Below are 14,642 nucleotides of genomic sequence, written 5' to 3'. Positions count from 1 at the left end.
ACAACTAGCAGTAGTAATAATACTAAAGAATGATAAATATTAGTAACTAATACCAGAATGCACACATCTATGTTTTTATGGATCTTGGTGGTCAAACTTGTATACTCCATAGCTGCCAAAAGATGTAGTTGTTTATGGTACAGATTTGAATGAGATAGTTTTATTTTGTATTTAGTCAATTGCAGTTTTTTTAAACATTAAAGCAGCTATGCTTCTATCAGAAAGTACTTAATGTTGGATGTTTCTGTTTCTGCCTTTTTAAAAAAATATTTTTTTATAATTGTTTTCAACTTTGTTATGGCAAGCACTGCAAAATGCATTTGAGAGAGGAGGGCCCAGTTAATTCAGCAATGGATTCCATCTGTGTTGACGTTGGCTGCACAGCCCAGCCTGCCCCAGCTGTGTGAAGTGACTGGTGCTCCAGCAGGGTCGAAATCAGACAAGTACCATTTGTGTTTCATTTCCTTTTTTCTTTCTTTCTGAATAACATTTTGTCTAAAAAAAAAAAGATTTTTTTTTTCTCCTGATCTTTTTTGGAATCTCTCATTTGTCCCTAGATAAAATACAGCTTTGAAACCTCAGTGCTGTGTCAAGTCAAAATTGGAATGACTCAGGACATGTATTTCCTGGGTGAATGAAGTTCAATAATGATAGGAATTTCATATATTTTATGCACCTGATGGGAAAAATGGTTAAAGGCTAGACCAAGAAATTTATTTGTCTAATGAAAAGGGTGGTATGAATCTATACTGCCCCAGGAACAAATTGTGACCCTAACTAAAGAGAACAAGGTTCTACCCACTTGTAGAAGGGGAAAAACCAACTCTCTGGGGGCAGTTCCTCCTCCTGTGCTAGCACTTCACACAGAGATGGGATGTGTAGAGCAATTCATAATTGCTGTCAATTTTCCAACAGTAAGGAACATATAATAATTTTTAATGTCCCTTATGCCTGTTGTGCAGCAGCAGCTAAACTTGAAAGACTCATTTATTTTGTTATGATGTTCAGTTTGATTTTTTTCAGCAAAGTTACAGGGTCACTACACTAAAAGCCATATTTTTTCTTTATTTTGCTTCTTTGCTAGCCAGTTTCTCTAGCAAAGCTGCTCTGTGAGGAAATCTCATTTGGTTCACATTGTAGGTAACAGTAATTGCCAACTGTAATTTATAATTGATTGTGACATAAGAAGTTGGCTGTATCATTTGGTAATAGAAGTACTATTATTGTAAATTTCAGTCTGACCAGGAATTTCTGTGTTCAGTGATGAATCAGTTCATTGTCCATGAGAAGGTTTCTGGTTTTACTTGGTGAAGGTAAAGTCAATGCTGGATGAGCTGAAGGGCAGGGTTAGTCACTAGCTCCCTGCCTTCCTGCACACTGGGAGTGCACAAGCTCTTACCTGCAAGGTGGAATAACCTACTTGATACAAATTTAACTACACAGCACTCTAAGGGTGGGACTCATCTTAGGGATGGTGTTAAGAATCAGGGGACTGGCGTAGGTGTGTAATCAGCAATGAGATTTGGAGATGTCTAGCTTTGAAATATTCAAAGATGAATCCAGCCCTGAAAGTGCCCACAGAAGTAATTTCACTGCAGTTAATGGCACATGTTATTAAAGCTCAGGCTCCTCCCAGGTAACTCAGGTCTGCAGCAGAAGGGGAGCATAGTCCTATGGCCTCATCTGTGTGATGTGGAAGGAGGCTCTGCTAGACTGGTCAGCCCACCTGAGTCCAAAAGTGTCTGTGTCTGACCAGTTTCTCACTTCAGTATCTCCATTCATTCCCTTTACAATGAATCAGTCCAGTACAGACCAACACCACTGCATCTCTGTCAGAACATGAAAAAAAAAAAGAAAATTAAAAAAGAAACGCGAACTGAAAAAGTGTTACTGTGGAAATGTGACTCTGCTTGCAAGTTACATTTTTGTAATCATGCAATAAACTATTGGTGCTGAAAAAAGACTTCAGTATTTTCTCTAACACATAAATATGAAACTAAAACCTGTGGCAAATATGAATGGGTTCCATAAAATACAGTTGTTTTGGTACTTGTTAAGGAAATAGAACAGTAAAGTCATATGGAAGAAGTCACAGAGTACTAAATTTACTTTGTTGTTATATCAACATACCAAGAGTTGGTCAGTTTTAAATTTAAAACAGGTATTTAAAAGAAGCATTTTAGAATTTGAATTAATATTTGACATATTTAGTTTATCATGTAATAGTTTCTTGATGTTTCAAACTTTTGTTTGTAGCTCACTTTTCACTATGTAGAAATAGCATTATAAACATTAATATGTATATTAAGAATTGATTAGCCTTGAAAAAACACCTATCATGAAAATATGGTTAAATTTTCTGTTCTTAGTCTCTGCCAGGCTATTTAACTTTTCTAGTGTCCAACCAAACTGCTGTTTGCTGCTGTAATGTGAATTATTTTGTGTGTAAAACACTAATAAATAAGCCTTAACACTGTAAAGTGGTCTATACATAGAAATCTTTTTCTTACATAGATCCATTAGATTTCCAGTTCTTAAATGGAGAAGTATATATTTTCAGCATTTTTACACTTAATGCTGTTGAAGAGAAAAATTCTTTTAATGTAGCTGTTATATTGATTTTGATCCTTAGCAATGGCAAGTAGGATTCTACAGTGTTTATCATCTCCAAAGGACTCAGTTGGAGGATGTGCAAGAAGGTTTTGTTTCCTTATGTTTTCTTAAAGGTCTGGGTGATAATGATAGATTTAAAAATTCATCAGTATGTTATGAAGCATAATTATGTTTCTTTACTGCTTCTAGTCTCAACCTTTAATTATTACTGTTTAATAATAACAACATATGAGGAACTTGAGATTTGAATTTGCTTCTCATCTAAAAGATACTACCTTGCAGAACATTTAATTGAGCCCTCCAGAGCCTTGCCTTTAGAGATAGCTAACATAAGAAATAGTCACAAGAGCAGGATTTATGAAGCTGGCTGCACTGGCACTGATCATGAGCAGATGTTCTGTCCATGTTTAATTGAACACCTTGTTGGTCTGTATTCACTTTTTCCATTTTGTTCATTCAGCCACCAGACAATGGGCCTCCACCACTGCCAACATCCTCCCTTCCTGAAGGCTATTATGAAGAGGCAGTACCACTTAGTCCTGGCAAGGCTCCTGAGTACATCACTTCCAGTGAGTAAGATATTGCCAGGCAGTTTCTGAGCAATTGGTAATTCCAGTGTCCTTCAGCATTTTTAGTTTTTGAGAGCTCCATCTCCGTGGTGATGTGTCATAGGTGTTGCTTTTGGAGTTTGGGTCAGTTCTGGTTATCCTCACTGGCCATGCATTGGATTGATTTGCAGAACTGTTTTGGTGTGCTCAAACCAGGCTCCTTTTACAGAAAACTAAACTTGGTGCTCAGTGAGAAGCACATAAACAGGTCTCAGCAGCTATTGGAGACAGAAAGTCCAAATTAGCCATTGACCTTTTAAACTGCTCTGAACCACAGAGAATGGGGGCATTGGACCAGGAGTCCAGAGTTAAATATTGCCCAGAGTAAATCCCTCTAAAATGATCACACTGTGGATGTGGGGGTCTCAGAAACTGGTACTGACCTGCACATCTGCCTGCTGTGCCTCTATTGCACTGAACTGCTTGCTAAAATAGACAAATAGAAGGGGAAAAAAAAAAAAGGAATTATTGGAAAGATGTGATTTGCAGCATTTCTGATGACACATTGTGGAAAGGGATGGTCACAGCAGCTCCCACAAGCCATGTGTGATGCCCATGACAGTACTTCTGTGACAGTATTTCTGTGACAGTACTTCTGTGACACTCATTCAGGGCAGTAGGCAGAGGGCTGCCTCTGGCTGTCTACCAGAATGTCCTTCTGCAACCAAATGTTCTTTCTCACACCCAAATACTTCCCCAAAGACCTGTGCACTTCAGAGGAGCTGTGCTGAGAGCACCCTGATGAAACACTGAAATGACTGCTCTGCCCTTTAAACAGGGTCAGTCAACAGCATTTATGAACATCTTTTTGCTGCTTTTTTGTTGGCTGGGGTAATTTATTACTTGTGTTGGGCTGATTTATCATTAATCATTATTTTCTATGGTCCAAAGATTAAAGGCATATCTTCCCTTATTTTATAGCCATTTTAATTATTTTAAATTATCTCTCTGTTCTTAAAACATGCGTAGAAGTCACCCTAAAACTAAAATACCATTCATCTGAACACTGCACAAACTGATGTTATCTTATGGCTTTTAATTAACCTGAGAAATTCAAGGTAAGAAGGAGTTTCATGTACTGGAAAGCAGATGAAAGAACATATGGACTTAGAAGAGCAGCAGAATCACTCTTCTCTCCATTTCCTCCCTCAAAATGCTGCAGGGTGGTCCTGCTACACCCTGGAACCCAGTGAGATTCTGACTTGGGTTTTGTCTTTAAACAAGAGCCATGCTCAGGCAGAAAAATGTTAATAGTGCAAATATTAATAGCACTGCTAAAAAACCTGGGGAAAAACAAGACAAAGTATGAAGCTGATTTCTTACTGTACTTAAGCATTTAAATGCATTTTTAAAAATAATGAATGAATTAATAATCCCATAGTTTAAGTATATATATGTATATATATACATACATCCAGACATTTAAAGCTCTGTTAGTGTGAATTAGCACCTCTCTTGGTGAGGTTTTGTTGTACTTTCTTATCTGAACTTTATCATATCTCAAAAATTGTGTGAAAAGAATTCCTCTCTTCACAGGTAATGAAGTTGCTTTTAAATTCAATGTGCAATTAGTAATACATCTTCACTCATGTGAAACATCCACTAAATCCTGTGGTAATTAATATCAGCTACCAAAGCATATTAAAAGATATAACCTTAGCTGACTGGAGTATTTGAGATAGAAAAACAATAGAAAAAAAATGCCTGAAGTAGAAAAAGTGCAGGAATGCATCTATTGAAATAGATGTAATTATTTAAAGTAAATATTCCTATGGAATAATTTTACAATGTCAATAATACCAAAGGGACTTACATACCATGTGCCTTACCTGAAGAAAAATTGCACATGGTCATGAACATGGTCATGAACATGGTCATGAAAATGAAATATCCATAACTTTCCCACTATTGCAAATAATTTGTCCACTGTGATTTTCTCCCCATAACAGTGGAACATTTTTATTAACATGAAGGTGAAAAGCCAATGTCTAAAGAAGTCAGATTAATGAGAAAGTGCAAAACATGCCAAACCTGATAGATCAGCAGCATCAGAACATGTTGTATCAGTGCATCCTTACCCTCTGAGACTTTAACAGACTTAATAAATGCACTGTGTTTTGGAGAGAGAGACCTTTTTCTCCACTTGCTAGTTTGTGTCTCAGAGCCTGGAAACCTTGTTTTGGATGTGATGGAGCAATTTGGAGGTTGAGCAGTAGAGGCAGGATGTGGTGAAGAGGAGCCAAGTTTCATCAGGGCTGATATGAGCATTTCAGGGTGAGCATCCTTCCTGATGTGAGTCACACAAGGAGTTCTTCATCTGGCCAAGAGTCCCACAAACAGAAGGGAGACATGAGGAGTATTTAATGGGCAGGATATGGCAGCAGGTCCCCAAAGATCCCATTAGCCTGGGTCAGGATGGAGTCTCAGAAGCTCCTGTTGGCTTTCAGCCTCCTAGAAACAGAGATTTGGATAAAACTGCAACTGCAGTGCCAGCAGAGTCCCTGTGCTGAGCATACAGCTTATGGCTAGCAGGAAATCTGCACTTGGAATGCTTGCAGGCCACAGAGGAAATACCTGTAGGGTGTTAAACATGCAGAATTTCAGTTTTTCTGTGAAGTCCCAATCAGCACTTTCCACACCTATTTTTTTTCTGGAAACTAGTAGAACTTGCTGTAAAAAAATAAATAATAGGCTTCAATGTTGTGAGGCAAAACTAATGATTTAACCAAGTAAATTTGCTAATAATAAGGCAAGATTTTTGCATGGGCTTATAGTCAGAAGAAAATCAACTTTCCTGTATAGGGCAAAGGGATGACCTGTAATTTTATCCGTGGTGAAACATTCTTTACTCCAATATGAAAAAGTTAAATCATGTTTTCAACAGGGAAGAAAAACAGTGTGTTGAAACAGATTCAATTTTTTCATGCTTTTCATTGATGCACTTAGAAGTATGATAGAAAAGTCTCTGTCATGCAAACTTCCCATCTTCAGATGGGAAAATGACCCATCTCCACTCTCTTAGAATATGCTTGAACATTGTCCTTCCTGTACAGTTAAGTTTCAAATTCATCTGATAAAATTTAACCCCCAGACATTCTTGCATTCAAAATATAGTTTCTTAATGGAAAAATCTCATTAGTAATGATACAGAGAAATCCCACCAGAACAGTGTATCCAGCATATGAGCAGTGAGTTCTTCTGGATTTGAGGGGTTTTTGTTTAGGCTTCTTTGCCTTCTTCAGGGGTAGGAAGGATGAGGCAGCAAGTTCTAGTAGATCTTATATATTCTTTTAAATAAACATGCAAAAATAAATACTCCAGAATAAACATTTCCAAATCTGTCAGTTTAAATATTTATCCGAAGTTTTTCCATCCTCCTCTTGATTTTTGTGAAGCAAGTGAAAAACTGGAGTGTTTTCCCACTGATAATCATCTGAGGCTTTTACCACTTGCCATAGAAGCTGCCCCAAACCAAACACCCTGTAGCAGAATTGACCAGAAAATGGCAATTCAATTTTAAAAATAAGCTTCCAGGGCTTTAAGTTTTACTTTCATTTCATTTTGGAATGAAGGTATATTGTTTCATCCACTTTTATGAAAACAGAAATTGTACTAGATTATCTAATTTTGATTCAGAGATGTATGTTCCATTCTGACTTCACATAGGGGAGGAGCTGATGCAAAATGAGCTTTCCAGCAATCTATATCTTGTCCTCTTCCCAGTCTTTGTAGTTCTCCTCCTACATCTCACATCTTTCCTGATTGCCTAGCTAAAGCAAACAAGAGTTTTCTTCTACCTTCTGGCCTAAAAATATATCAAAGTCTACATTAAATATTTAGATGAAATTTCATCATTTAAAAATATTCCAGTCAGTGTTCCTCCATGTGGGCATGTGCCAGTGGATAACAGGCTTTCTGGTGTTACCTGAAGGGCTTTATGTATTTATACCCACATAACCAAGTAAGTATGTGGGAGAGAGGGATCTGTGATAATGGCAAAATTGTTTGCTAGTTGAGGGTACTGCTAGGTCTGCCTGCATTGTTGAAAATGAAAGGCCTGAAGAAAAATGATTTAATTAAAATGGAAGCTTGCCATTCTATCAGACTTCTACCAGACTTGGAGAAGGATTAAGCAGCTGAGGCTAAGCACAGAACAAAAGGTTTTTGCACAATTCTTTTACCTCCATTCAGAATCTGTAGTTCAGGGGACAGCACTGTCTGTTGAATGCTAATTGTAGCAGTACAGGGGCTGTATTTGGGAATTATATGAAATATTATGGTGGGTTGATACTGCCCCATAAAGTATTCTTCTCCATATGGGGTGTTTGTTTCTTGATGTGATGTACTAAAGCAAGATGAAGATGTTTCTCTTCAGAAACTGCAAAAAATGAAGCTGTTTGTCACATAATTCTTCAAAAATAATGAAACACTACCTGAAACTCTAGCTATGTATTCCCAGCTTATTGTTTTATTAAAATTCACAAGGTGTCTGTATGGGTCTTCTACAAAGTTTCATATTGGCAAAGTATCTTTAATTTAGTTTAATTAATGCATTGATGTTACTGAGCACTGAAACAATAACTTGTTCATGGCTGATTTTCAAAAGCTTTCACTTACAATGAAAAGTCTTGAGGTTTTCTGTTATTTTAATATACTTCATGGCTAAGTGTTTTAACCTAACACTTTTACACTTTTTTTAAGATTATGACTCAGATGCCATGAGCAGCTCTTATGAATCCTACGATGAAGAGGAGGAGGATGGAAAGGGGAAGAAAATGAGACATCAGTGGCCTTCTGAGGAAGCCTCTATGGATCTGGTGAAGGATGCCAAAATCTGTGCCTTCCTTCTTAGAAAAAAACGATTTGGGCAATGGACCAAACTACTGTGTGTTATCAAAGAAAACAAACTACTGGTAACTCTTATTTTTAGCTAGCTGTATTTTCTTTGTACCTTTTAGATGATGTATTTATTTTTACAGGAATCTGATTTTTGGAATATGTTCTGCAAACTGTGGCCAAGTCTGCAGTAACCTTACCAAAGAGTTCAGTCATGATTTACCCAGGAAGCAGAAAAGAACTGAAATTTTAAGTGTATTATTTAGCTACTTAGAACTTTGATTTTTATTTCACTTAAGCTTGAACCCCAGCAGTTCTCTGGTACTGGAAAAAATGTCTGGCCCATTATCTTCTAAAATATTTAATTTGGAAAAAAAAAAAAGTTGCTGAAACTGTAAATCCAATCTTTCATTCCCTGCGGACAAAAAACCTCATAGGGAGCTCTGTGTGTGTGTGAACTGTTGGATCAGACTGCTGGAGAAAAAGTCCCTTGTTGGGCTGAGAATTCACTTGGCAGCATATGCTGTGGTAATGTATACACTTTAAACTAAACCTTTGCCATCTGTTCTGCAGTAATTATGGTGCAGTATTCACATGATGCACAGCTGCATTATAAAAGGGATAGAAACAAGTGGATGTATTTATTCCTTAAGCAAATCTGGTTGTGCTTCTTTCTGATTGGAGCCACCAGTGAAAGATTCCGTGAATTATCCGCTCATAAATGTATTTTTGTTTTCTGAAAAGAGACCTTAATGGGGGGAAACACTTCCTATGTGTCCTTATGAGCAAGCTAATGCTTATATTAATCAATAAGTTGGGGTCACTGGTGTTCCTGCCTTCCTATATGATGCTTCCAACCATTGTCCCTAATTGCATAACTAACAATTACTGCAATATCTCAAATGTTAAAAGCTGGTTAACAGGTCACAGAACATTTTCTGTAGAACCTCTCTGTCCTACAATGGTGCAATGTAGTTTAGGTGTGTTCACTCTCCAGGTACATTTGTGCTCATGGCAGTATAGAAAATAGCACAGTATGAAATGGAGGTAAGAGATTTCTGAAAATACAGTTGGAATGAATTTGCTAGTTTGCAGTAGCTTTCATTTTTGTATCCTGCTGTATTTAAATGTTGAAAAAAAAAAAAAAAGTTCTTTTTGATGCAGCTTTTATTCTATTCTTATAATGCCATTATCCATTATGGACATTTTTTCCCCCATATATCAGTATCATATCAATGTTCAGAACCATCTGATAACAACTTGAAGAAAGAAAAAAAGAGACAGAGAAACAGATTTTTCCCTGAAGTCATACAGCATTTGTTCTACAATTACATTCATTGTTCCATATAAAAATAAGTTATTTTTTATATTTTCATTTCCTTTACCCACATGTGTGGTCCAAAAAGCTTTTTTTTTTCCTTACTGGGATTGTCTTTCAGTAATTCTATAATGGGGATTAAGAAAATAAAAATCACAATAGGAGTCTAACGACCAAGTTACACAAGATTGGTTTATTGTTTGAAGGAGGACTTGGACAGTTAACTTATGAGATATGCAAGTAAAACAAATATGTGTTCTTGGGGATTAGTAATTGCTTGTGTCATAAATGCAGCTGTCATCATAAAACAAAAATGTTTTAATTAGAATTAGGCATTAGAAATAACTTTTAGTAGGAAATTGCTTTTCACTTAAAATCCATTAGGGACTCATTTTTCACCTGAAGTATTTTAATATATACATACTTCAGTTTTAGCAATGTATAATTATAAATAAAATATTTAGGTTAATATAAAAGGAATTACAGGCTGTTTATTGGTTCTTAAAATGAGTAACAATGTCTATTTTCAAGATTTCATAGCTTGAAAATTTAGTGTTTTTTAGATGTTGAAAATTTAAAATGTGTGAACAAATTTCAGAAACTTTAGTACAATGGAATTTGGAGAGGGAAACCTTGTCAGTGATCTACAGAGGCTGGTTTAGAGTTGGCTGTATTTGCTAGCCTAACTTGTAATGTTTATAATATAATTTTATCAGCTACTGTCTTCCTGACAATTGCATCCTGGCATGAGTACTGCTGCAGACATGCAGAAGTTCATGTGTTTTTCTTTATTCATATAAATGCTCATCTATTCTTTGTATGCAGATACTAGTTAGTCTTATTGATTGTCAGAGACTCTTTTATTATCAGATGTCTTTTTAGCCTTAGTGCTTATTTGAGTGAGTGAAAGCCCAGTTTACACAAGTATATAAAATAGCTGGACATTCATATAGAGAGTTAAACATTGTTCTGCAGTCTGGCACTGCTGCAGCTTTGGGAGCCTCAGCTGTACTGATGTGCTGGAAGGTGGGAATGGAGGCTGGGTCTGTAGGACAAGTGATGTAAAGAGGTGATCTCTGTCTTCAGATCACCAGTTCCAGCAGAGAACAGGTCATCAGTGAGCCAGCATGGAATGGCTGCTCATTGACAGCATTTACCAATGAGGGGAAAGAATGTAAGTACATCATTGTAGCCAGGAGCTTACAGAATGAAGTAACATGGAAATTTGTGCAGGGAATATTTGACTGTATTAACTGAAAAAGTGTGATTTTACCCACTTTCTATGATTTTTTTTAAAACTTATCTCAAGAAAATGAACAGTTGAGTAAGGCATCTTTGGAATTGCAGTGTCTAGGCACTGATGTAGATTTGCCTTCATATGCTGGTATGTCACTGGAGGGCAAGGTAAACATCTGGGCTTTAAAATTTTTAAGTTACAAGTTTATTCTGCTGCTGCATGTGAACAGATATCCTAAATCACCCTCTTCCTACCTGAGCAAGGTCAAGGTTGAGTCACTTAATGCTCTCCATATGTTGTACCTGTCCTGCAATAAAAGACATCTATTACTGTCAGTCTGGAAGTAATTTTGCTTTACAGAGTTGATGAGCTTGCTCTGGCTGAACTCTATGGTATGTGGTAAAGGGATGTGTAAAATTTATTCAAAATTTTATGAATTAAAATTATATCATTTCTTAATAATAAGAGCTTTCCCCCAAGGTTCAGAAAGGTAATGTCTAACTCTGGAACTTCCCTTATGTTTATTTAGTGTTACAAAAGCTCCAAGGACCAGCAGCCCCAGATGGAGCTGCTCCTGAATGACTGCAGTATCACCTATATTCCCAAAGACAGCAAAAAGAAGAAGCATGAGCTGAAGATCTCTCACCAAGGAGCAGATGCCCTGGTTCTGGCAGTGCAGAGCAAAGAGCAGGCAGAACAGTGGCTAAAGGTAAGGGGGGTTTCTGACCAGGACTTTTTCTACCCACTAAGTGCTCACATTGCTCAGTTGCTGTTACAAACTGAGACACAGACAGCAGCTTCCACCCAAATCCAGACCACTTAAATCCCATCTAACTTGGGACTGCAGAAATGCAGACTTTAAGTTCAGGCCTTGAAGTAATTCCTCAGGGTTAACCCAGTGCTGCTGCTGTGATGGTTTTCACTACTAATAGCACAATAATCTGGCACAGAGAGGAGAAGTAGCAAATTCCCTTCCATCTTCTTCTCCAGTTCTTTTCAGAAAGATTTGGTGCTTAGGGCACACTGGTGGTGAGTGGAAGGTTCAAATTCCCTCAGGTGGAGGCAGCTGGCACCCATATTATTTTTGGCATGGTGTCACCTTTTTAAAAGGAAGATTCTCTGAGGAGATACTTGTTTGAATTGCTCTGGAAGGAGATAAGTCCTTCAGCTTCCTGAAGGCCATTCAGGTTTCCTAATTCTGGTTTAGCAACATATCATCTGTTATGGTTTGTCCTGGGAATGCAGACTTGTGAGAAAACATGACTTTGTCATCTATTCCTCTCTGTTCAATGTCTGCAAACATGGAAAATCCCAAGGCAAGGGCTGCAGTTACAGATCCTAACCAGATTACCAGTATTTATGTTGGACTTTGCCAGTCTCAAAGGTGGAGGTCAGTGAAGTAGTGTGGGAAACTATCACTGCAGTTGCAGTAGCAACTGTTTTAAGACCTTGAAATCCAGCCTTTTAAATACATGTGTAAGTCTGAATGCATCAGACTCATCAGGCATTCTCCATGCTGTGCTCTGCTCTAGCCTTATATGGTACTTATTTTTCTAAGAATAAATTGTATTTTTCCAAATACAATTGAATTAAACACATAGGAATTTCCTGATGGCAGATAATTTTTCAGCAGAAGAGGGAGACATAAAATGCAGCTTAAGCAGTATAAATTCTGCTGTGGGCTAATGTACTAAATGGAAAATTAATCTGTAATTTCCTATTTTGCAATATACCTTTTGGGGGTTTGTGGTTTATGTGTGTTTGGTTTTGACTGACTTTGTATCCTGGCTTAGAAAATGCTTTCTCTATTGTCATTTTAATGGCAACTAATCCCAGCCATGTATTTGATAGGCTTCTCCTAACATCAGTATCTTGTTCTAAGTTTTAAAGCCATGTAAGTGTCCCACTAGTTCAGCTAGCATTTCAAAACCACTGATTGGAATGAAAAGAAGTTCATCAGTCATGTTCCCTTCCAAGGGAATTCTGCTGTAATTAGATCATAGTAACTGCACCCTGATTTCCTGTGTTGTTCTAAATTCGGGTTTAGTAACACTGAATCCATTGGCATCTATCAGACTTTCTTTCATAAAAATTGATTTATTTTTTAAATTGTGTATAAAGCATCCCCACACAGGCAGTACCAGATTTTTCCATACCCCAGATGCACTCCTGCTGCTTCAAAATGAGAAAAAAGGAGGGATTTTGTGCAGTTGCATGTTCACACAGTTGTATTCTGTGTGTCTGCAGAGCATTTGGAGGCAGTCTGACAGCACTTTATTTAGCTCCTTTGTGCTGCAAAGCTCTCTAATAATGAAATCCTTCAAGTGCATGGCAGAGTTGCTGTACTCACTTCCAAGTCCTCAGTGCTGCTTCAGCTCTTTACTCCTGCAGTACAAATTGCCTATCCCAGAAATTATCTGGGCAGCTCTTGCAACACCTCCAATGTTTTCCAAAAGAAGTATGGTCTTTGGAGAAATAAAATAAGCCTTGCTTTCTGTATTTGTTAAAATGCACCAAAATTTAAGGCTCTTTTTTATTATGTAAGCAATTATGTTTTGATCATTCAAGCCTTACTCAGAATTAGCTTCTGAAAATCATGTGTGGCTTTGTGTAGGACATTCTTTCACAGTGAAAGAGGTCACTGCTTCATCTTGGGAGATTTTAGCTTTCCCAGCCTGTCAGTCAGAGGGCCAGGGTCATTCCCAGTGCTCTATCCCTTACATGTGATTTCTGTGCTTAATAAAATGGGCAGATCCAGGGACTGCCAATGAGAAAGAATCTGCAACCACATTTTTAGAGCAAAGATACTTTTAGGTCAAAGATACTGCATCAGTATGTGCCACTTGAGGCAGGTTATCACCCTGGAGCAATGGGTTCTCATGAATTTAAATGTTAAATATCACATTAAAGCTTTACACTTGATCCTAAAAGGCTCAAAATGTTTTTGGAGGCCAGATTGTCCTTTGAAAGCTAAACCAAATTATTTTTTTCCAATTCATGTATGTAATCAGTACAGAATATATTTATTAAAGGAAAGATACCTATTGGAAGACAAATTCTTAATCGATGCAAAATATTTTAGACCTTTTTTTTGTAAAGATGACACCAAGAAAGCACCAGCTGATAAACATGGTGCAAATTGAAGTCTAGACTGGAAACCACAAAGGGAGTTTCAGATTTACCAGCTAACAACTGCTTGATGAAAACAGATAGCTGATGTCACCAAAGAGCCTGTCAAGATTTCAGAGGAAGGAGCAAAGCTAAATTCAGGCTAGAGCTGAGATCATCTCAGTAATATGGTGGGCAACAAAAAGTGGTGGAATTTTCCAGACTTGAGTCCTGAAATGTTCCCACAAAAATGTACATAAAAAATGTGTGCAGTTACACACTCTGACCCAAAATTGATCTTTTTCCATGTGTGCTTGAGTATACATGCATCTGTGCACCCTTTTGTGGTCAATTGAGCTCTTAAATTTTCCTGTTTGTCTCAGCACATCCAAGAGACTGGTAAAACTGCATTTATTGGTCAGCATCCCTGGGAAATGCTGCATTAGAAATAAAAGGACTAGTAAGACTGTGACCTTACAAGAAGATGCTTGTTCAGGGGCTTCACAGATGAATGTGGTCTGTGTGCAGAACTCTCAGACTAAGCCACAGAAAACTGCATCAATATTAAAAATACATGGGTGCCAAAGAAATTAGGTTGAGGTAACTTGCTGTAGAAGGCTGGTAGAAGAAGGAAATGGTCACAGTGACTGGTCCCAAGGCCTTCTCTTCCACCTAACATTCCTCCTGCAAAAATGTGCTTCTGATTTATCATGCATGACATGTAATCTATCATTCCTGGAGTACTGGCCTTGATTTTCATTTTTCCCTAACATTAGGCACCCTTTTTTAACTTCTCTTCATTTTATGGTGCTCTGCCACTGTGCAGCAATTTCTTCAGCTGAGGGTCTGTAATTGAGCAGTGAATCTTCCAGCCATAGGGAGACATTTCTTCATCTGTCATTCTGACAATGCTCAGTCAGTT

At 37.5% G+C, this 14,642-nt stretch overlaps 1 protein-coding gene across 4 annotated transcripts in view; it reads left to right on the top strand.

The window, feature by feature from the left end:
• Nucleotides 1–14,642, top strand: part of AFAP1 (actin filament associated protein 1) — a 110,737-nt gene that overhangs the window by 62,404 nt on the left and 33,691 nt on the right. For all 4 annotated transcript variants that reach the window (XM_056490134.1, XM_056490135.1, XM_056490131.1 and 1 more), the window contains exons 4-6: nt 3,074–3,182; nt 7,923–8,134; nt 11,142–11,321. In XM_056490134.1, coding sequence (XP_056346109.1) covers nt 3,074–3,182; nt 7,923–8,134; nt 11,142–11,321 — 501 coding nt within the window. The remainder of the gene's footprint in view (nt 1–3,073; nt 3,183–7,922; nt 8,135–11,141; nt 11,322–14,642) is intronic.

Source organism: Oenanthe melanoleuca, chromosome 4 (genome assembly GCF_029582105.1).
Source record: "Oenanthe melanoleuca isolate GR-GAL-2019-014 chromosome 4, OMel1.0, whole genome shotgun sequence".
Taxonomy (NCBI): domain Eukaryota; kingdom Metazoa; phylum Chordata; class Aves; order Passeriformes; family Muscicapidae; genus Oenanthe; species Oenanthe melanoleuca.
This window is presented reverse-complemented; position numbering and strand designations above follow the sequence as displayed.